Source organism: Pseudophryne corroboree, chromosome 7 (assembly GCF_028390025.1).
Source record: "Pseudophryne corroboree isolate aPseCor3 chromosome 7, aPseCor3.hap2, whole genome shotgun sequence".
NCBI lineage: Eukaryota > Metazoa > Chordata > Amphibia > Anura > Myobatrachidae > Pseudophryne > Pseudophryne corroboree.
The window spans coordinates 116,978,342-117,002,674 of record NC_086450.1 but is presented as its reverse complement, the minus strand read 5'-3'; the positions used below and the strand labels follow the sequence as shown (position 1 = coordinate 117,002,674).

The 24,333-nt window shown below is 45.7% G+C and overlaps 1 protein-coding gene across 2 annotated transcripts in view; it reads right to left on the bottom strand.

Moving 5' to 3' along the window:
• STK39 (serine/threonine kinase 39) overlaps positions 1-24,333 on the bottom strand; it is a 604,781-nt gene that overhangs the window by 406,805 nt on the left and 173,643 nt on the right. For both annotated transcript variants that reach the window (XM_063933583.1, XM_063933584.1), the window contains exons 6-7: positions 17,601-17,710; positions 10,055-10,156 (exon numbers count right to left, since the gene is read on the bottom strand). In XM_063933583.1, the coding sequence (XP_063789653.1) occupies positions 10,055-10,156; positions 17,601-17,710 (212 nt within the window). The remainder of the gene's footprint in view (positions 1-10,054; positions 10,157-17,600; positions 17,711-24,333) is intronic.

Here is a 24,333-nt window from a genome sequence, read left to right as displayed (position 1 = left end):
CCAACCATATCTAACCCAGGTACAGTATGTGAAAGGGAGGAAATCGCAGCTCCAAATTTACGAATGTCACCAACTCTCAGTAGGTCCACTGCATTTTGCTAACCCAATAGTGTCGGACTCTGAATGAGGCCCAATTTTAACACAGTGGGGGTCCCTTAAGATAGGCACAATTTAGGGCAAAAAAAGCAGGGTATAATAAAGAGTCTCGTACAAATACCAATAAATAGAATCTGTACAGAAAAAAGAAAAATGAATGGCTGCCTGCTCCGTTGTATACAAGTAGAGGAAATGGATTAGTTTGTGCAAAATAAGCCACGCTGCACCACTGCGAAATCAATGAGAATGAATAGAGTGAATCCTTGATGCAGGTTGAGTACGCTATGTCAACACAAACATTGCAGACAATATTTGTGTCGGCACCAAGATCCTGTCACCACTGTTAAAAGGCTAATTAAACCTAGAGATGAGCGCCGGAAATTTTTCGGGTTTTGTGTTTTGGTTTTGGGTTCGGTTCCGCGGCCGTGTTTTGGGTTCGACCGCGTTTTGGCAAAACCTCACCGAATTTTTTTTGTCGGATTCGGGTGTGTTTTGGATTCGGGTGTTTTTTTCAAAAAACCCTAAAAAACAGCTTAAATCATAGAATTTGGGGGTCATTTTGATCCCAAAGTATTATTAACCTCAAAAACCATAATTTACACTCATTTTCAGTCTATTGTGAATACCTCACACCTCACAATATTATTTTTAGTCCTAAAATTTGCACCGAGGTCGCTGTGTGAGTAAGATAAGCGACCCTAGTGGCCGACACAAACACCGGGCCCATCTAGGAGTGGCACTGCAGTGTCACGCAGGATGTCCCTTCCAAAAAACCCTCCCCAAACAGCACATGACGCAAAGAAAAAAAGAGGCGCAATGAGGTAGCTGTGTGAGTAAGATAAGCGACCCTAGTGGCCGACACAAACACCGGGCCCATCTAGGAGTGGCACTGCAGTGTCACGCAGGATGTCCCTTCCAAAAAACCCTCCCCAAACAGCACATGACGCAAAGAAAAAAAGAGGCGCAATGAGGTAGCTGACTGTGTGAGTAAGATAAGCGACCCTAGTGGCCGACACAAACACCGGGCCCATCTAGGAGTGGCACTGCAGTGTCACGCAGGATGGCCCTTCCAAAAAACCCTCCCCAAACAGCACATGACGCAAAGAAAAAAAGAGGCGCAATGAGGTAGCTGACTGTGTGAGTAAGATAAGCGACCCTAGTGGCCGACACAAACACCGGGCCCATCTAGGAGTGGCACTGCAGTGTCACGCAGGATGGCCCTTCCAAAAAACCCTCCCCAAACAGCACATGACGCAAAGAAAAATAAAAGAAAAAAGAGGTGCAAGATGGAATTGTCCTTGGGACCTCCCACCCACCCTTATGTTGTATTAACAGGACATGCACACTTTAACCAACCGATCATTTCAGTGACAGGGTCTGCCACACGACTGTGACTGATATGACGGGTTGGTTTGGACCCCCCCCAAAAAAGAAGCAATTAATCTCTCCTTGCACAAACTGGCTCTACAGAGGCAAGATGTCCACCTCATCATCATCCTCCGATATATCACCGTGTACATCCCCCTCCTCACAGATTATCAATTCGTCCCCACTGGAATCCACCATCTCAGCTCCCTGTGTACTTTGTGGAGGCAATTGCTGCTGGTCAATGTCTCAGCGGAGGAATTGATTATAATTCATTTTAATGAACATCATCTTCTCCACATTTTCTGGATGTAACCTCGTACGCCGATTGCTGACAAGGTGAGCGGCGGCACTAAACACTCTTTCGGAGTACACACTTGTGGGAGGGCAACTTAGGTAGAATAAAGCCAGTTTGTGCAAGGGCCTCCAAATTGCCTCTTTTTCCTGCCAGTATAAGTACGGACTGTGTGACGTGCCTACTTGGATGCGGTCACTCATATAATCCTCCACCATTCTTTCAATGTTGAGAGAATCATATGCAGTGACAGTAGACGACATGTCCGTAATCGTTGTCAGGTCCTTCAGTCCGGACCAGATGTCAGCATCAGCAGTCGCTCCAGACTGCCCTGCATCACCGCCAGCGGGTGGGCTCGGAATTCTGAGCCTTTTCCTCGCACCCCCAGTTGCGGGAGAATGTGAAGGAGGAGATGTTGACAGGTCGCGTTCCGCTTGACTTGACAATTTTCTCACCAGCAGGTCTTTCAACCCCAGCAGACTTGTGTCTGCCGGAAAGAGAGATCCAAGGTAGGTTTTAAATCTAGGATCGAGCACGGTGGCCAAAATGTAGTGCTCTGATTTCAACAGATTGACCACCCGTGAATCCTTGTTAAGCGAATTAAGGGCTCCATCCACAAGTCCCACATGCCTAGCGGAATCGCTCCGTGTTAGCTCCTCCTTCAATGTCTCCAGCTTCTTCTGCAAAAGCCTGATGAGGGGAATGACCTGACTCAGGCTGGCAGTGTCTGAACTGACTTCACGTGTGACAAGTTCAAAGGGCATCAGAACCTTGCACAACGTTGAAATCATTCTCCACTGCACTTGAGACAGGTGCATTCCACCTCCTATATCGTGCTGAATTGTATAGGCTTGAATGGCCTTTTGCTGCTCCTCCAACCTCTGAAGCATATAGAGGGTTGAATTCCACCTCGTTACCACTTCTTGCTTCAGATGATGGCAGGGCAGGTTCAGTAGTTTTTGGTGGTGCTCCAGTCTTCTGTACGTGGTGCCTGTACGCCGAAAGTGTCCCGCAATTCTTCTGGCCACCGACAGCATCTCTTGCACGCCCCTGTCGTTTTTTTAAAAATTCTGCACCACCAAATTCAAGGTATGTGCAAAACATGGGACGTGCTGGAATTTGCCCATATTTAATGCACACACAATATTGCTGGCGTTGTCCGATGCCACAAATCCACAGGAGAGTCCAATTGGGGTAAGCCATTCTGCGATGATCTTCCTCAGTTGCCGTAAGAGGTTTTTAGCTGTGTGCATATTCTGGAAAGCGGTGATACAAAGCGTAGCCTGCCTAGGAAAGAGTTGGCGTTTGCGAGATGCTGCTACTGGTGCCGCCGCTGCTGTTCTTGCGGCGGGAGTCCATACATCTACCCAGTGGGCTGTCACAGTCATATAGTCCTGACCCTGCCCTGCTCCACTTGTCCACATGTCCGTGGTTAAGTGGACATTGGGTACAACTGCATTTTTTAGGACACTGGTGAGTCTTTTTCTGACGTCCGTGTACATTCTCGGTATCGCCTGCCTACAGAAGTGGAACCTAGATGGTATTTGGTAACGGGGGCACACTGCCTCAATAAATTGTCTAGTTCCCTGTGAACTAACGGCGGATACCGGACGCACGTCTAACACCAACATAGTTGTCAAGGCCTCAGTTATCCGCTTTGCAGCAGGATGACTGCTGTGATATTTCATCTTCCTCGCAAAGGACTGTTGGACAGTCAATTGCTTCCTGGAAGTAGTACAAGTGGGCTTACGACTTCCCCTCTGGGATGACCATCGACTCCCAGCAGCAACAACAGCAGCGCCAGCAGCAGTAGGCGTTACACGCAAGGATGCATCGGAGGAATCCCAGGCAGGAGAGGACTCGTCAGAATTGCCAGTGACATGGCCTGCAGGACTATTGGCATTCCTGGGGAAGGAGGAAATTGACACTGAGGGAGTTGGTGGGGTGGTTTGCGTGAGCTTGGTTACAAGAGGAAGGGATTTACTGGTCAGTGGACTGCTTCCGCTGTCGCCCAAAGTTTTTGAACTTGTCACTGACTTATTATGAATGCGCTGCAGGTGACGTATAAGGGAGGATGTTCCGAGGTGGTTAACGTCCTTACCCCTACTTATTACAGCTTGACAAAGGGAACACACGGCTTGACAAATGTTGTCCGCATTTCTGGTGAAATACTTCCACACCGAAGAGCTGATTTTTTTGGTATTTTCACCAGGCATGTCAACGGCCATATTCCTCCCACGGACAACAGGTGTCTCCCCGGGTGCCTGACTTAAACAAACCACCTCACCATCAGAATCCTCCTGGTCAATTTCCTCCCCAGCGCCAGCAACACCCATATCCTCCTCATCCTGGTGTACTTCAACACTGACATCTTCAATCTGACTATCAGGAACTGGACTGCGGGTGCTCCTTCCAGCACTTGCAGGGGGCGTGCAAATGGTGGAAGGCGCATGCTCTTCACGTCCAGTGTTGGGAAGGTCAGGCATCGCAACCGACACAATTGGACTCTCCTTGTGGATTTGGGATTTCGAAGAACGCACAGTTCTTTGCGGTGCTTTTGCCAGCTTGAGTCTTTTCAGTTTTCTAGCGAGAGGCTGAGTGCTTCCATCCTCATGTGAAGCTGAACCACTAGCCATGAACATAGGCCAGGGCCTCAGCCGTTCCTTGCCACTCCGTGTGGTAAATGGCATATTGGCAAGTTTACGCTTCTCCTCCGACAATTTTATTTTAGGTTTTGGAGTCCTTTTTTTACTGATATTTGGTGTTTTGGATTTGACATGCTCTGTACTATGACATTGGGCATCGGCCTTGGCAGACGACGTTGCTGGCATTTCATCGTCTCGGCCATGACTAGTGGCAGCAGCTTCAGCACGAGGTGGAAGTGGATCTTGATCTTTCCCTAATTTTGGAACCTCAACATTTTTGTTCTCCATATTTTAATAGGCACAACTAAAAGGCACCTCAGGTAAACAATAGAGATGGATGGATACTAGTATACAATTATGGATGGACTGCCGAGTGCCGACACAGAGGTAGCTACAGCCGTGGACTATTGTACTGTACTGTGTCTGCTGCTAATATAGACTGGATGATAATGAGATGTAGTATGTATGTATAAAGAAGAAAGAAAAAAAAAACCACGGGTAGGTGGTATACAATTATGGATGGACTGCCGAGTGCCGACACAGAGGTAGCTACAGCCGTGGACTACTGTACTGTGTCTGCTGCTAATATAGACTGGTTGATAAAGAGATGTAGTATGTATGTATAAAGAAGAAAGAAAAAAAAACCACGGGCAGGTGGTATACAATTATGGATGGACTGCCGAGTGCCGACACAGAGGTAGCTACAGCCGTGGACTACCGTACTGTGTCTGCTGCTAATATAGACTGGTTGATAATGAGATGTAGTATGTATAAAGAAGAAAGAAAAAAAAACCACGGGTAGGTGGTATACAATTATGGACGGACTGCCGAGTGCCGACACAGAGGTAGCTACAGCCGTGGACTACCGTACTGTGTCTGCTGCTAATATAGACTGGTTGATAATGAGATGTAGTATGTATAAAGAAGAAAGAAAAAAAAAAACCACGGGTAGGTGGTATACAATTATGGATGGACTGCCGAGTGCCGACACAGAGGTAGCTACAGCCGTGGACTACTGTACTGTGTCTGCTGCTAATATAGACTGGTTGATAAAGAGATGTAGTATGTATGTATAAAGAAGAAAGAAAAAAAAACCACGGGTAGGTGGTATACAATTATGGACGGACTGCCGAGTGCCGACACAGAGGTAGCTACAGCCGTGGACTACCGTACTGTACTGTGTCTGCTGCTAATATAGACTGGTTGATAAAGAGATGTAGTATGTATGTATAAAGAAGAAAGAAAAAAAAACCACGGGTAGGTGGTATACAATTATGGATGGACTGCCGAGTGCCGACACAGAGGTAGCTACAGCCGTGGACTACTGTACTGTGTCTGCTGCTAATATAGACTGGTTGATAAAGAGATGTAGTATGTATGTATAAAGAAGAAAGAAAAAAAAACCACGGGTAGGTGGTATACAATTATGGACGGACTGCCGAGTGCCGACACAGAGGTAGCTACAGCCGTGGACTAACGTACTGTACTGTGTCTGCTGCTAATATAGACTGGTTGATAAAGAGATGTAGTATGTATGTATAAAGAAGAAAGAAAAAAAAACCACGGGTAGGTGGTATACAATTATGGATGGACTGCCGAGTGCCGACACAGAGGTAGCTCCAGCCGTGGACTACTGTACTGTGTCTGCTGCTAATATAGACTGGTTGATAAAGAGATGTAGTATGTATGTATAAAGAAGAAAGAAAAAAAAAACCACGGGTAGGTGGTATACAATTATGGATGGACTGCCGAGTGCCGACACAGAGGTAGCTACAGCCGTGAACTACCGTACTGTGTCTGCTGCGACTGGATGATAAATAATGATATAAAAAATATATATATATCACTACTGCAGCCGGACAGGTATATATTATATAATGACGGACCTGCTGGACACTGTCTGTCAGCAGAATGAGTTTTTTATAGAATAAAAAAAAAAACACCACACAAGTCACACGACGAGTGTTTAACTTTTTCAGGCAATCACAATATAGTATACTACTAACTATACTGGTGGTCAGTGTGGTCAGGTCACTGGTCAGTCACACTGGCAGTGGCACTCCTGCAGCAAAAGTGTGCACTGTTTAATTTTAATAATATGTACTCCTGGCTCCTGCTATAACCTATAACTGGCACTGCTCCCCAGTCTCCCCCACAATTATAAGCTGTGTGAGCACAGTCAGATATATACATAGATGATGCAGCACACTGGGCTGAGCAGTGCACACAGATATGGTATGTGACTGAGTCACTGTGTATCGTTTTTTTCAGGCAGAGAACGGATTATATTAAATAAAACTGCACTGTCTGGTGGTCACTGTGGTCAGTCACTACTAAACTCTGCACTCTCTACAGTACTCCTAAGCTCCAGTAAATCAAGTGTCTCTGTCTCAAATCAATCTCACTCTCTCTCTTCTAATCTAAATGGAGAGGACGCCAGCCACGTCCTCTCCCTATCAATCTCAATGCACGTGTGAAAATGGCGGCGACGCGCGGCTCCTTATATAGAATCCGAGTCTCGCGAGAATCCGACAGCGTCATGATGACGTTCGGGCGCGCTCGGGTTAACCGAGCAAGGCGGGAAGATCCGAGTCGCTCGGACCCGTGAAAAAAAACATGAAGTCCAGTGTTGGGAAGGTCAGGCATCGCAACCGACACAATTGGACTCTCCTTGTGGATTTGGGATTTCGAAGAACGCACAGTTCTTTGCGGTGCTTTTGCCAGCTTGAGTCTTTTCAGTTTTCTAGCGAGAGGCTGAGTGCTTCCATCCTCATGTGAAGCTGAACCACTAGCCATGAACATAGGCCAGGGCCTCAGCCGTTCCTTGCCACTCCGTGTGGTAAATGGCATATTGGCAAGTTTACGCTTCTCCTCCGACAATTTTATTTTAGGTTTTGGAGTCCTTTTTTTACTGATATTTGGTGTTTTGGATTTGACATGCTCTGTACTATGACATTGGGCATCGGCCTTGGCAGACGACGTTGCTGGCATTTCATCGTCTCGGCCATGACTAGTGGCAGCAGCTTCAGCACGAGGTGGAAGTGGATCTTGATCTTTCCCTAATTTTGGAACCTCAACATTTTTGTTCTCCATATTTTAATAGGCACAACTAAAAGGCACCTCAGGTAAACAATAGAGATGGATGGATACTAGTATACAATTATGGATGGACTGCCGAGTGCCGACACAGAGGTAGCTACAGCCGTGGACTATTGTACTGTACTGTGTCTGCTGCTAATATAGACTGGATGATAATGAGATGTAGTATGTATGTATAAAGAAGAAAGAAAAAAAAAACCACGGGTAGGTGGTATACAATTATGGATGGACTGCCGAGTGCCGACACAGAGGTAGCTACAGCCGTGGACTACTGTACTGTGTCTGCTGCTAATATAGACTGGTTGATAAAGAGATGTAGTATGTATGTATAAAGAAGAAAGAAAAAAAAACCACGGGCAGGTGGTATACAATTATGGATGGACTGCCGAGTGCCGACACAGAGGTAGCTACAGCCGTGGACTACCGTACTGTGTCTGCTGCTAATATAGACTGGTTGATAATGAGATGTAGTATGTATAAAGAAGAAAGAAAAAAAAACCACGGGTAGGTGGTATACAATTATGGACGGACTGCCGAGTGCCGACACAGAGGTAGCTACAGCCGTGGACTACCGTACTGTGTCTGCTGCTAATATAGACTGGTTGATAATGAGATGTAGTATGTATAAAGAAGAAAGAAAAAAAAAAACCACGGGTAGGTGGTATACAATTATGGATGGACTGCCGAGTGCCGACACAGAGGTAGCTACAGCCGTGGACTACTGTACTGTGTCTGCTGCTAATATAGACTGGTTGATAAAGAGATGTAGTATGTATGTATAAAGAAGAAAGAAAAAAAAACCACGGGTAGGTGGTATACAATTATGGACGGACTGCCGAGTGCCGACACAGAGGTAGCTACAGCCGTGGACTACCGTACTGTACTGTGTCTGCTGCTAATATAGACTGGTTGATAAAGAGATGTAGTATGTATGTATAAAGAAGAAAGAAAAAAAAAACACGGGTAGGTGGTATACAATTATGGATGGACTGCCGAGTGCCGACACAGAGGTAGCTACAGCCGTGGACTACTGTACTGTGTCTGCTGCTAATATAGACTGGTTGATAAAGAGATGTAGTATGTATGTATAAAGAAGAAAGAAAAAAAAACCACGGGTAGGTGGTATACAATTATGGACGGACTGCCGAGTGCCGACACAGAGGTAGCTACAGCCGTGGACTAACGTACTGTACTGTGTCTGCTGCTAATATAGACTGGTTGATAAAGAGATGTAGTATGTATGTATAAAGAAGAAAGAAAAAAAAACCACGGGTAGGTGGTATACAATTATGGATGGACTGCCGAGTGCCGACACAGAGGTAGCTCCAGCCGTGGACTACTGTACTGTGTCTGCTGCTAATATAGACTGGTTGATAAAGAGATGTAGTATGTATGTATAAAGAAGAAAGAAAAAAAAAACCACGGGTAGGTGGTATACAATTATGGATGGACTGCCGAGTGCCGACACAGAGGTAGCTACAGCCGTGAACTACCGTACTGTGTCTGCTGCGACTGGATGATAAATAATGATATAAAAAATATATATATATCACTACTGCAGCCGGACAGGTATATATTATATAATGACGGACCTGCTGGACACTGTCTGTCAGCAGAATGAGTTTTTTATAGAATAAAAAAAAAAACACCACACAAGTCACACGACGAGTGTTTAACTTTTTCAGGCAATCACAATATAGTATACTACTAACTATACTGGTGGTCAGTGTGGTCAGGTCACTGGTCAGTCACACTGGCAGTGGCACTCCTGCAGCAAAAGTGTGCACTGTTTAATTTTAATAATATGTACTCCTGGCTCCTGCTATAACCTATAACTGGCACTGCTCCCCAGTCTCCCCCACAATTATAAGCTGTGTGAGCACAGTCAGATATATACATAGATGATGCAGCACACTGGGCTGAGCAGTGCACACAGATATGGTATGTGACTGAGTCACTGTGTATCGTTTTTTTCAGGCAGAGAACGGATTATATTAAATAAAACTGCACTGTCTGGTGGTCACTGTGGTCAGTCACTACTAAACTCTGCACTCTCTACAGTACTCCTAAGCTCCAGTAAATCAAGTGTCTCTGTCTCAAATCAATCTCACTCTCTCTCTTCTAATCTAAATGGAGAGGACGCCAGCCACGTCCTCTCCCTATCAATCTCAATGCACGTGTGAAAATGGCGGCGACGCGCGGCTCCTTATATAGAATCCGAGTCTCGCGAGAATCCGACAGCGTCATGATGACGTTCGGGCGCGCTCGGGTTAACCGAGCAAGGCGGGAAGATCCGAGTCGCTCGGACCCGTGAAAAAAAACATGAAGTTCGGGCGGGTTCGGATTCCGAGGAACCGAACCCGCTCATCTCTAATTAAACCATCTTAATACTGTCAGCAGTATAACTGCAAACATTCTGTGATTATGACCACATACCCTCTGGCACATGTTATGGTATTACTGGCTGCTTATGAATTAATAGGCTGCATTCACATTAATTGGCTTGGTCCAAAAAATAGCTGCCTGTGCTGGGTCAGCCATCTGTTAACCTTACCTTCATTGGAGGATATTTGTGATAGGGAGCTGAACCCGTAGCTAGTTCAATGGCAGTAATTCCAAAACTCCATATATCAGCTTTGAAGTCATAGCCTCTAACCTGGAGACAGGGAAATCAAGTCACTGGTTATTGACATATTCTTCGTGTAGATTTATAAACAGCACTGTGCAAGAGCGGATTGGGAACAAAAAGCGGCCCCGGAAAAAATAAGAATTTACTCACCGGTAATTCTATTTCTCGTAGTCCGTAGTGGATGCTGGGAACTCCGTAAGGACCATGGGGAATAGCGGGCTCCGAAGGAGGCTGGGCACTCTAGAAAGATTTAGGACTACCTGGTGTGCACTGGCTCCTCCCACTATGACCCTCCTCCAAGCCTCAGTTAGGACCTCGTGCCCGGACGAGCAGACATAATAAGGAAGGATTTAGAATCCCGGGTAAGACTCTTACCAGCCACACCAATCACACCGTACAACTCGTGATACTATATCCAGTTTGACAGTATGAAAAACAACTGAGCCTCTCAACAGATGGCTCAACAATAACCCTTTAGTTAACAATAACTATATACAAGTATTGCAGACAATCCGCACTTGGGATGGGCGCCCAGCATCCACTACGGACTACGAGAAATAGAATTACCGGTGAGTAAATTCTTATTTTCTCTAACGTCCTAGTGGATGCTGGGAACTCCGTAAGGACCATGGGGATTATACCAAAGCTCCCAAACGGGCGGGAGAGTGCGGATGACTCTGTAGCACCGAATGAGAGAACTCCAGGTCCTCCTCAGCCAGGGTATCAAATTTGTAGAATTTTGCAAATGTGTTTGCCCCTGACCAAGTAGCTGCTCGGCAAAGTTGTAAAGCCGAGACGCCTCGGGCAGCCGCCCAAGATGAGCCCACCTTCCTTGTGGAATGGGCATTTACAGATTTTGGCTGTGGCATGCCTGCCACAGAATGTGCAAGCTGAATTGTACTACAAATCCAGCGAGCAATAGACTGCTTAGAAGCAGGAGCACCCAGCTTGTTGGGTGCATACAGGATAAACAGCGAGTCAGATTTTCTGACTCCAGCCGTCCTGGAAACATATATTTTCAGGGCCCTGACAACGTCTAGCAACTTGGAGTCCTCCAAATCCTTAGTAGCCGCAGGCACCACAATAGGCTGGTTCAGGTGAAACGCTGACACCACCTTAGGGAGAAACTGGGGACGAGTCCTCAATTCTGCCCTATCCATATGGAAAATCAGATAAGGGCTTTTACATGATAAAGCCGCCAATTCTGACACTCGCCTGGCTGAAGCCAAGGCCAATAACATGACCACTTTCCACGTGAGATATTTCAGATCCACGGTTTTTAGTGGCTCAAACCAATGTGATTTTAAGAAACTCAACATCACGTTGAGATCCCAAGGTGCCACAGGAGGCACAAATGGGGGCTGAATATGCAGCACTCCTTTCACAAATGTCTGAACTTCAGGTACTGAAGCTAGTTCTTTTTGAAAGAAAATCGACAGAGCCGAGATCTGTACTTTAATGGAGCCTAGTTTTAGGCCCATATTCACTCCTGCTTGCAGGAAATGCAGAAATCGACCTAGTTGAAATTCCTCTGTTGGGGCCTTTTTGGCCTCGCACCATGCAACATATTTCCGCCATATGCGGTGATAATGCTTTGCCGTAACATCTTTCCTGGCCTTAATAAGCGTAGGAATGACTTCTTCCGGAATACCCTTTTCCTTTAGGATCCGGTGTTCAACCGCCATGCCGTCAAACGCAGCCGCGGTAAGTCTTGGAACAGACAGGGCCCCTGTTGTAGCAGGTCCTGTCTGAGCGGTAGAGGCCACGGGTCCTCTGAGAGCATCTCTTGAAGTTCCGGGTACCACGCTCGTCTTGGCTAATCCGGAACCACGAGAATGGTGTTTACTCCTCGCTTTCTTATTATTCTCAATACCTTTGGTATGAGAGGCAGAGGAGGGAATACATAAACCGACTGGTACACCCACGGTGTCACTAGAGCGTCCACAGCTATCGCCTGTGGGTCCCTTGACCTGGCGCAATATCTTTTTAACTTTTTGTTGAGGCGGGACGCCATCATGTCCACCTGTGGTTTTTCCCAACGGTTTACCAGCATCTGGAAGACTTCTGGATGAAGTCCCCACTCTCCCGGGTGGAGGTCGTGTCTGCTGAGGAAGTCTGCTTCCCAGTTGTCCACTCCCGGAATGAACACTGCTGACAGTGCTAGTACATGATTCTCCACCCATCGGAGAATTCTTGTGGCTTCCGCCATCGCCATCCTGCTTCTTGTGCCGCCCTGTCGATTTACATGGGCGACTGCCGTGATGTTGTCTGACTGGATCAGCACCGGCTGGTGTAGGAGCAGGGATTTTGCTTGACTTAGGGCATTGTAGATGGCCCTTAGTTCCAGAATATTTATGTGAAGGGAAGTCTCCTGACTCGACCATAGTCCTTGGAAGTTTCTTCCCTGTGTGACTGCCCCCCAGCCTCGAAGGCTGGCATCCGTGGTCACCAGGACCCAGTCCTGTATGCCGAACCTGCGGCCCTCTAGAAGATGGGCACTCTGCAGCCACCACAGTAGCGACACCCTGGTTCTTGGAGACAGGGTTATCAAGCGATGCATCTGAAGATGCGATCCGGACCACTGGTCCAACAGGTCCCACTGAAAGATTCTGGCATGGAACCTGCCGAAGGGAATTGCTTCGTAAGAAGCCACCATCTTTCCCAGGACCCGCGTGCAGCGATGCACTGATACCTGTTTTGGTTTCAGGAGGTCTCTGACTAGAGAAGACAACTCCCTGGCTTTCTCCTCCGGGAGAAACACTTTTTTCTGGACTGTATCCAGAATCATACCCAGGAACAGTAGTCGTGTCGTCGGAACCAGCTGTGACTTTGGGATATTCAGAATCCAGCCGTGCTGGTGCAGCATCTCCTGAGATAGTGCTACTCCCACCAACAACTGTTCCTTGGACCTCGCTTTTATTAGGAGATCGTCCAAGTACGGGATAATTAAAACTCCCTTTTTTCGAAGGAGTATCATCATTTCCGACATCACCTTGGTAAATACCCTCGGTGCCGTGGACAGTCCAAACGGCAGCGTCTGGAATTGGTAATGGCAATCCTGTACCACAAATCTGAGGTACTCCTGGTGAGGATGGTAAATGGGGACATGCAAGTAAGCATCCTTGATGTCCAGGGAAACCATGTAATCCCCCTCGTCCAGGCTCGCAATAACCGCCCTGAGCGATTCCATCTTGAACTTGAATTTTTTTATATATGTGTTCAAGGATTTCAAATTTAAAATGGGTCTCACCGAACCGTCCGGTTTCGGTACCACAAATAGTGTGGAATAGTAACCCCGGCCTTGTTGAAGTAGGGGTACCTTGATTATCACCTGCTGGGAATACAGCTTGTGAATTGCCGCTAGCACCGCCTCCCTGTCTGAGGGAGCAATCGGCAAGGCAGATTTTAGGAACCAGTGGGGTGGAGACGCCTCGAATTCCAGTTTGTACCCCTGAGATACTATTTGAAGGATCCAGGGATCCACCTGTGAGCGAGCCCACTGATCGCTGAAATTCTTGAGGCGGCCCCCCACCGTACCTGGCTCCGCCTGTGGAGCCCCACCGTCATGCGGCGGACTTGGAAGAAGAAGCGGGGGAGGACTTTTGCTCCTGGGAACCTGCTGTTTGTTGCAGTCTTTTTCCCCTACCTCTGCCTCTGGACAGAAAGGACCCGCCTTTTCCACGCCTGTTTTTCTGGGTCCGAAAGGACTGAACCTGATAAAACGGCACCTTCTTAGGCTGTGAGGGGACATGGGGTAAAAATGCTGACTTCCCAGACGTTGCTGTGGAAACTAGGTCCGAGAGACCATCCCCAAATAATTCCTCACCCTTATATGGTAATGCTTTTTTGAATCTGCATCTCCTGTCCACTGGCGAGTCCATAAGCCTCTCCTAGCAGAAATGGACAATGCACTTACTTTAGATGCCAATCGGCAGATTTCCCTTTGTGCATCTCTCATATATAAGACTGAGTCTTTTATATGGTCTATGGTTAACAGGATCGTGTCTCTGTCTAATGTGTCAATATTTTCTGACAGTTTATCTGACCACGCAGCGGCAGCACTGCACATCCAAGCTGACGCAAAAGCTGGCCTAAGTATAATGCCTGTGTGTGTATATACAGACTTCAGGATCGCCTCCTGCTTTCTATCAGCAGGTTCCTTGAGGGCGGCCGTATCCGGAGACGGTAGTGCCACCTTTTTAGACAAACGTGTGAGCGCTTTATCCACTCTAGGGGGTGTTTCCCAACGTGACCTATCCTCTGGCGGGAAAGGGAACGCCATTAGTACCTTCTTAGGAATTACCAATTTTTTATCAGGGAAAGCCCACGCTTCTTCACACACTTCATTTAATTCATCTGATGGGGGAAAAACTACGGGTAGTTTTTTCTCTCCAAACATAATACCCTTTTTAGTGGTACCACTAGTTATATCAGAAATGTTTAACACCTCTTTCATTGCCTCAATCATACAGTGAATGGCCTTAGTGGGCATCAGGTTTGACTCATCGTCGTCGACACTGGTGTCAGTATCCGTGTCGACATCTGGGTCTGCTTGAGGTAGCGGGCGTTTTAGAGCCCCTGACGACCCATGCGACGCCTGGGCAGGCACGAGCTGAGAAGTCGGCTGTCCCACATTTGGCATGTCGTTGATTTTCTTATATAAGGAGTCTATACGTGCACTCATTACTTTCCATAAGCCCATCCACTCAGGTGTCTGCCCCGCAGGGGGTGACATCCCTTCTAAAGGCATCTGCTCCGCCTCCACATCATTATCCTCATCAAACATGTCGACACAGCCGTACCGACACACCGCACACACACAAGGAATGCTCCGAATGAGGACAGGACCCACAAAAGCCCTTTCGGGGGACAGAGTGAGAGTATGCCAGCACACACCAGAGCGCTATATAATGCAGGGACTAACTAAGTTATGTCCCCTATAGCTGCTTTTTATATTATATATGTATTGCGCCCAATTTTAGTGCCCCCCCTCTCAGTTTTTACCCTGTTCTGAAGTGTAGACTGCAGGGGAGAGCCAGGGAGCTTCCTTCCAGCGGATCTGTGAAGGAGAAATGGCGCCAGTGTGTCTGAGGGAGATAGCTCCGCCCCTTTTCCGCGGCCTATTCTCCCGCTTTTTTCTGGATTCTGGCAGGGGAATTTACCACATATATAGCCTCTAGGGCTATATATTGTGGTATTTTTGCCAGCCAAGGTGTTTTTATTGCAGCTCAGGGCGCCCCCCCCCCAAGCGCCCTGCACCCTCAGTGACCGGAGTGTGAAGTGTGCATGAGGAGCAATGGCGCACAGCTGCAGTGCTGTGCGCTACCTTGGTGAAGACTGATGTCTTCAGCCGCCGATTTTCCGGACCTCTTCTTGCTTCTGGCTCTGTAAGGGGGACGGCGGCGCGGCTCCGGGACCGAACACCAAGGACTGGGCCTGCGGTCGATCCCTCTGGAGCTAATGGTGTCCAGTAGCCTAAGAAGCCCAATCCGGCTGCAAGCAGGCGAGTTCGCTTCTTCTCCCCTTAGTCCCTCGCTGCAGTGAGCCTGTTGCCAGCAGGTCTCACTGAAAATAAAAAACCTAAAACTATACATTCTTTCTAAGGGCTCAGGAGAGCCCCTAGTGTGCATCCAACCTCGGCCGGGCACGAAATCTAACTGAGGCTTGGAGGAGGGTCATAGTGGGAGGAGCCAGTGCACACCAGGTAGTCCTAAATCTTTCTAGAGTGCCCAGCCTCCTTCGGAGCCCGCTATTCCCCATGGTCCTTACGGAGTTCCCAGCATCCACTAGGACAGTAGAGAAATTTGTACTAGTGGCCCCACATGGGCAGCACCAGAGGTGTAAGGTCTAGCCATGGGCCATGGCAGCAGCACCCTCCCCCTAAGACATATTATGAGCACATTATATGATACACCGTTAGAATTTAGGAAACTATATAATTCTTTAGAAAGATATATTTTCTTGCTTATTACACCAACCTTATCCCAATCACTATTCACTCATTCTTATATGTCAGCCAAGCAGGCAGACAGAGCATACACTAGATCATCTGCAATCACAGGATAAGTGGAAAAGAAATTTTCATATGTGCAAATTATTTTGCATCTTATTCATTATGTCTAAAAATAGGACCACATGTCCTCAAACAAAACAGGCCCCGCGGGTGCATCGGCCCACCGGGGATCTTCCCTGTAAACCCTATGGCCAATCCGCCTCTGGCACTGTGTCTATAAAGTGATGTTAGAGACTAGTATAAGCATCTGTCAATGTGTTTTCCCCTCCCCCCTCCTAAAATTATTTACATTTCTATTTTTAATCTTCAAGTGGTACGTTCACCTGCACACAATATCATGGGTTGAACTAATATTCACAAGATTGCAGTTTACCAATACCCTAAGACTAGTATCTCATGAATCTTAGGCAGTGGCTCAGTGATGTCACTGGTTCTGCCATACCTCAAAACATATTATACCATGAATCAGGACAGTGGGCGTGCCCACACTGCGATTCGGATGTGACTACATCCATCATGGCGTGTCTACATTACAATGGGAGTGACCATAACCCCTGACCCGTTTCACAGATTTCGGCACAGAAAATGGAATGGCTGCCCCATTGGTGGCACCCAATCACTGCTGTTCTGCTCTATATAAATTTCACACAGTGGGTCAAAGCTTTCCAAATCCATATAGCTTACAGGCCCTCTTTAAGACAAAGGCTTTTATAGTCTGATGCAAAGAAACATTTACAGTATGGGGTAAATTTACTAATATGGGAGTTCTATTTAAGATGGGATGTTGCCCATAGCAACCAATCAGATTCTACTTCTCATTTATCTAGCACCTTCTAGAAGATAATACCTGGAATCTGATTGGTTGCTATGGGCAACATTCCATCTTAAAAAGAAATCCCATCTTAGTAAATTTACCCCTATGTGTTTATTTTATTGATTTAAACATTGCTTCTTCAGGTCATCATAGTTCAAAACTATTTGCATATTTGGAAAACCAACGCAATGAACGTGAGTGAAGTCACTGGTCTTTCCACTGTATAGCAGCTAAAAGTAAAAGCCTTACAGTCTGTTTAAGGCTCCAGGCTCCCTGTCTACTGTATTTGCATTAGAAAACCAGAACATATGTGATACATATTTGTCTTACATTAAGTATATAGAATTTTTTGTGCGTCAAATGTAGTAAAACATGCGTATAAGTATACACTTTAATCCAATCTCTCCAAATACAACAGAAATCTATTAGGAAAACCAGTAAAGACTATAGCCAAACAAACTTATTTTTCAAAGTCTCCATAAAGCAAATATCTATTTTCACGCTCCTAGCAGCTCTGGAACTACGTCCTCTGCCAGGCTTTATCCTGCGTTTAAATAATATCTAAACATCATAATTTATAAAAACTTTTTTTGCAAAAACAAAGCACATACTGTACGCTAAAACATATCAAACTCATACTGTACCTGTTCCATTACTTCTGGAGCCATCCAGCAGGGGGTGCCAACAAATGTTTTCCTGACTTTATTTCTGGTGACATCGCCACCTGTGGCTAAAAATGAACTAACACCAAAATCTGAAATGTAAAAACAAACACAAAATGGAAACAACTTACTTATATAAATATATTATTTGAAAGGTTTCAAAATGTTCAAAAATTTAAGTTTAATCTGATAAAATAATGTTTATAAATTGAATATACTTCAATGTTGTCTATATTTATGCAAAAGAGGCTAAGCTGTGCAGCCATGGCACTGACATCATGGATACCATATATGACATCTCATTTACTAACATATTATAGATACACACTTCCACAATACATGAACCAATGGTAGCCAATCAGGCACCAGCTTTCATTAGACTACTAGCCCTATACTGTGTAACGTTAAAATTTGCTGGCGGCTTACTATGGATGTCTTTACTGTGTAGATTTGTACCAAAGTCAGGTAATATCCTCTAACTCATAAAATGTTTCTGGTGTGTACTACTGTAGTTCAATGTGCACTGCTTTGTGAATGATCGTGTGCATTGACATTGGGATTAATTATCTACAAGGCTTTTCATGCTGTATACACGTAGCATGCAGTGACTTCATCTCTGGGGTAACTTCTGGCAAAACCAGTATGTGGCCGAGCCCACAATTACCATAAAACAAACTGAATGTAAACTAAAACATGTTGAATACAACTATTTGCTACACAGACAAATATATATACGCCTAGCGAACTTTTGAACCTTGAACCACAACATCAAAAATTAGGAGTGATTGCTCTAGTGCAGTCATGTCCAAACTGCGGCCCTCCAGCTGTTGTGAAACTACATATCCCAGCATGCCCTGACACAGTTTTGCTGTCAGAGAATGCTAAAGCTGTGTCAGGGCATGCTGGCATGTGTAGTTTTTCAACAGCTGGAGGGCCGCAGTTTGGACATGCCTGCTCTACTGCAAGTCAGAAAATAAGGGTCAGCCACAAAAGTGCAGAGCAAATGTGATTTTGTGATGTCATGCGCATAGTTGTGTGGAAGTGCAAATAGTTTTGAAAGGATTATATACATGTGCCATCTGATGGGGAATTTGGACAAATCAGGGGTGAGTCTTGCTAAAGGTTAAGCGCCATCAGGGCTCTGACCATGAATGTGTTGCCTATTCCGTGACTATGCTAGAGGGTATGGCGATTTTTCTGAAGGTGCGTTCGCAACTGCATACACATTCACAGCCTACACGCAAAAATGAGGAACATTGGGGCAAAGGTTTGGTCTATGGCTACGCAGACTGGACACAGCAGTACCGACTCAGACGCCATGTTTTTGTACGTACGAGCTTGCATCAGTCAGCAGATACACATCCCGAAAATGGCCATGACACACACGTTTTCCCAACCACTCCCCGTAAACACTCAGATAACACCTCCAAACAGTCACTTATTACATTTCCATAAAATCCTCAGCGGCATCTTCGTGCATGTGCATTGCGATTGCAGCATTTGCGCAGTCTGCAGATAATCACTTTGTTGTATGATAATTGTGTACAAACATGAATTAGGCCCCATATGCATTAGAGAGCTAGGTAGAGAGAGGTTTGTGAGCTGCCTCCTGTTCTGTCACTGTTACACTAGGCCGGTCGTGAACTTCATAATAAATAGGCCTGTAATTAATGGCGGACTTTCCCCCTTCTCTCCCCAGTAAAATCCACCACCTCAGCTCAGTGAGACAGATGCAGTCTGTGATACAGCACTGGCCTATTGGAAGCCCTACTTGCCAGTTACCCGCAAGACAGGCAATACCATTGGGAGGTTTTTCCTGCCTCTGGGAATGCCAGAACAGGCTGTGATTAGCAGAGAGCTGGCTTCCTATAGGAAGCCACTCCCTGCCTTTTAGCCATAGCCAGCTTCTATGGGTTGCAGCCAATGCAGTCTATAGAAGCTGGGGTTTAGCACATGCGCAGTACCACCGCAGCTACTGCACATGCACCGTTCCTGGCACCTGTCACCCACATGGTACAGGGACCTGGCCGGCAGCGGAAGCAGGCAGCGGTGACAAGGCTACAGGGACTAGGAAGCACGGTCAGCAGCAGCCTCCATCCAGGTAGGAGCCGCCGCTGCCTGTAATACATAAAAAAAAAACATTTGACAATGGTTCACATATATTCTTTTGCAGAATCAGCCATTTATGAAGTGTCATAAAAAGTTAAACTGCAGAGATTATTTTTTACGCAAATGGTCTTGTGTCATCTGTATACCCAGATGTGTGCCCCATACCAGTTTCTGGAAGTGCCTCCGTGCAAATATTTTTGTGGCTATATAATTTTGCCTTATTATAAGATTTCCAATGTCAAACTCCTATATATTATCATTTTTTGACCTCTCGCATAATTAAAATACCATTTTATTTTCTTCAAATATTGCTCATTTATGTGTTAAATATGTCATGTTATAATAAGGGCAGAATATTCCATGTATTGCATGCAAACATTCTGAATCTTACTAGTTTTGTACACTTTCATTAGTCTGGATGATGTAAAAGACGTCCCAATTACAGTAATAATCAGCAAACAATTACCTGCAAAAATGCATTTTGCATGACTAACAAACCTCAATAAACCAGTAATGCCGCCTACATTGGCCGCTTCCACTACTTGAGATTCCTTAATGCATCTTCATCTGAAAAACTAAACCTTGTTTCTGTAGCATATAAACTGATGAATGACGGCGACTAGTCTGAGATCAGTATAAGGAACGGGACAATATGCCTGGCTCCTCAGACGGAAATGTTGTACTGGTAGTTTTTGTTGAGCGTTGGCATTTCGGAAATAACCCGACCCATAATATGTCTCCCACTTTTGTATGGCTCAGATCATATTATGACCATGTTATACAGCTCTGCAACAGCACAGAACAGTTTAAAGCGCTGATATATTTCTTTATGTTCTGCTGTAGATTGAAAATTGTTGCAGTAATTTAAGGATTGTCCAAACCCTGGAGCCAGTAGATGTACAAAAATGAAACAAATGAAATGTTGATACATTTCCATTCAGTCTACATGAATCCGCCGTATCTACTTACATAAATCCGTAACATACTAAAGTACATTTCTGCCCATTATTAAGTCATTTTTCTAACATTCTCTTTACACCAGCTCATCTTTCCCTGAGGGATTAAATTACTAGGGTTCTCCTAGTCGGTGTTCCTAGATAAAGTCCAATGGAATTCAATACTTGCATCCTTCTTTGGTTATATAATATACAGTATATATTGTACTACTTTCCATAAGAGCACAAAAAGTAATTCTTGCTTTCAATCACTCGTATTTTCCTATTATACTATTATACTCCTATTATAGATGGTATTGCTTATACTCAGATCAGCTTAAAGAAACATTAAATAACATCTCAGATGATTGGAAAATTAAATGGCTTCCAAATCAGCATAAGATTCACTATGGCGACTGTATTTTTCTTTCACGGTCGTTTCTGCTCTCAGTCACTGTTCTGAAATTCAGCATGTTACATTAAAGGTCATTCACAAAAATGTGGAATGCACACTTTATTATCTGCACAAATGGGCCCATTTATCCACCTAGATTTAATTAGAGATGTCGTCCACATCCTGATTTTGGAAATAACCTGTAGAAAATCAATCTGCACCTTTCTATTATTATTATTTTTTGTTTACAGAACACGATGGAGGGTGGAAACGGCTTTGTTTTCCTTCATTTATGTTGCCCCTTATGGCCCTTATGACTTGGGGACTGTCTGTATTACATTTGTTGTTTTTGCGTTTCATGAAATGCTCTTAAGAGTGCATTTCCAATATAATGTGAAGCCAAAAAGGTACAAAGTCATCCTGATTACTGGCACCTTCTCCATAGCAGAGCAGCAGGTGAACAGATGGCATGCACATTTATTATTGTTATTACCTTTATTTATATGGTGCCACAATGGATCCGCAGCGCGCAGTTACAGAGTACATAAGCAAATAAGCAAAACAAGAAAATAAGTGACTTACAGTTCAAGACAATTTAGGACGGTATTCATACAATTTGCCAGCTGTCGGGATCCCGGCGGTCAGGATACCGATGCCGGAATCCCGGCAAAACAGGACTATTCTCACTCGTGGGTGTCCATGACACCCATAGAGTGGGAATAATCCTCTGGTGAATGCATTGAGCTACCAAGCCTGCAGCGTGGCGAGTGCAACGTTCCCGCAAAGGGACTCTTTGTGCTCGCCCCACTGCCGACATTCTGGCGAGCAGGATGCCGCTGTCGGCATATGGACAACTGGCATCCTGCCTGCTGGTAAATCATATGCATTCCTTTAGGACAAGGTACAGGATGCATTGGGGCCTCCTCTATAACCCCGCCTCCAGGCACTGTGAGCTCAGTTTCGTTAACCAGTCCAATGCAGTAGCAGGTAAGAGAGTAGGTAGATGGTCAGTAGAAGGGACCAGGAGCTAATGCCATACAAACCCATAGAAGCTAGGTGCGTCAGGGTGGGTGCCCTGTGGAACCCAATGTACCTTGCAGAAAGAGGCAGCAGGCTACATTGGTTTCCACAGGGAAACATCGGGGATGTCCTAAAGCAGTTCCTCAAGGGAGGTGACGCACTTTAGCGGGTATGGGAACCCATCGTCCAAAGGAAGCATCCTGGGAGGCGGAAGTATCAAAGGCATAAAACCTAATAAACGTGTGTTCACAGAGTACCACATAGCCGCCTTACACAATTTTTCTGCGGACGCTCCACGGCAGGCCGCCCAAAAAGGTCCAACAGATTGAGTGGAATGGGCATTAATAGCAGCAGGAAATGGGAGACCAGTCTGTGTATAAGCTTGTGCAAACACCATTCTAATCCATCTGGCCAAGGTTTGCTTATTCGCAAGCCAGCCACGTTTGGGCAGTCCTTTCCACATATATACAGAGAGCCAGTACCACATCCAAAGACTTCTCTTTGGAGAACAAATCAGAAGACAATCTCTTGGTTAAGGTGAAAAGATGACACTACCTTAGGTAAATAACCTGGTGGATGACAGGACAATGCACCCTTCTTGCAGAGGCAATAGCCAGTAAAAACAAGATCTTGGCTATGAGCCATTTAATGTCCACGGTCTCAAGAGGTTCAAATGGAGACTATTGCAGGGCATTCAGGACAACAGACAGATCCCATTGAGCCACAGGAGGGACATAGGGAGGCTGAATCCGTAAGACACCCTGAGTGAATTTATGAACGTCAGGTATAGATGCAATTTTTCTCTGAAACCATACCAACAAGGCAGATACGTGTACCTTGAGGGAGACCAGATGAAGGCCTAAGTCCAGGCCTCTTTGCAGAAAGGCCAGAATTCTGGAAGTTCTGAATCTGTATGCATCATAATTCTTATCAGCACACCAGGTGAAGTAAGAATTCCAGACCCTGTAATAAATCCGAGCAGATGCTGGTTTGCGGGCTTTTAACATAGTTTGGAATCCTTTGGCTCTCAGGAGTGATGCCTCAAGAGCCACACCGTCAAAGCCAGCCTGGCCAGGTCCAGATAAAGACAAGGGCCCTGTACGAGGAGGTCTGGGTGCTGAGGAAGTAGAAGAGGACGCTCTGTCGATAGACCCTGCAGGCCTGAGAACCAATGCCATCTGGGCCACGCTGGAGCGACTAGAAGAAGAAATCCTTCTTCTTGTTTGAACTTCGGCATAACCATGGGCAGGAGTGACACTCAAAGGAACACATAGGGCAGCCGATCCATGGAATTGCCAGTGCATCCACGAACGCTGCTTGATGATCCCTGGTCCTTGATCCGAAGACCGGAACCTTGTGATTGTGTCAAGACGCCATCAGGTCTACATCTGGTAGGTCCCACTTGTCCACTAGGCGTTGAAAGACTTCTGGATGAAGACTCCACTCTCCGGCATGCATGTCCTAGTGACTGAAGGAGTCCGCTTCCCAGTTTAGGACGCCCCTAATGAACACTGCCGATATTGCTGGCAGATTAGCCGTCATTACGGCCATGACCTTGGTGAAGATCCGAGGAGCCATAGCCAGTCCAAATGGCAGAGCCTGAAACTGATAGTGGAGGTTGCCAATAGCAAACCGCAGACACTGTTGATGCGACATGGCAATAGGTATATGCAGGTACGTATCCTGTATAGTATAGAACGTGGGTTGTGATTCTGCACTGGCCTTCAATGGATTCAAGGTACAAATAATAGTAAAAAAGCCAGAAGTGGACGATAACCGCAAGTGTTAAATATTTACTATAAGTCCGTATGGCGGTGCGCTCTGCGTCAAAAGAATTGAAGACAAAAAAGAAAAAGAGAACATTGACTCTTGTTTGGGCGCACTCTTGAAAACGTTAATACAAACTGATTAGATAATGTATTTAAAACGTAACTTTTAATTCAAAGTTAAGTTTTAAATACATTATCTAATCAGTTTGTATTAACGTTTTCAAGAGTGCGCCCAAACAAGAGTCAACTTTCTCTTTTCCTTTCTTGTCTTACGCATCCTGTATATCCAGGTATACCATATAGTCTCCGGGTTCCATAGTATAATTGAGTGCACTGTTTCCATACGGAACATGGACACTCTCACAAACTTGTTCAGTGATTTGAGGTTAAGTATAGGCCGGAAAGACCCATTGGGTTTTGGAACTAGAAACAGGGTCGAGTAGTAACCTCTGCCTCCCTGGGCCAGAGGAACCAGCACTACCACTCCT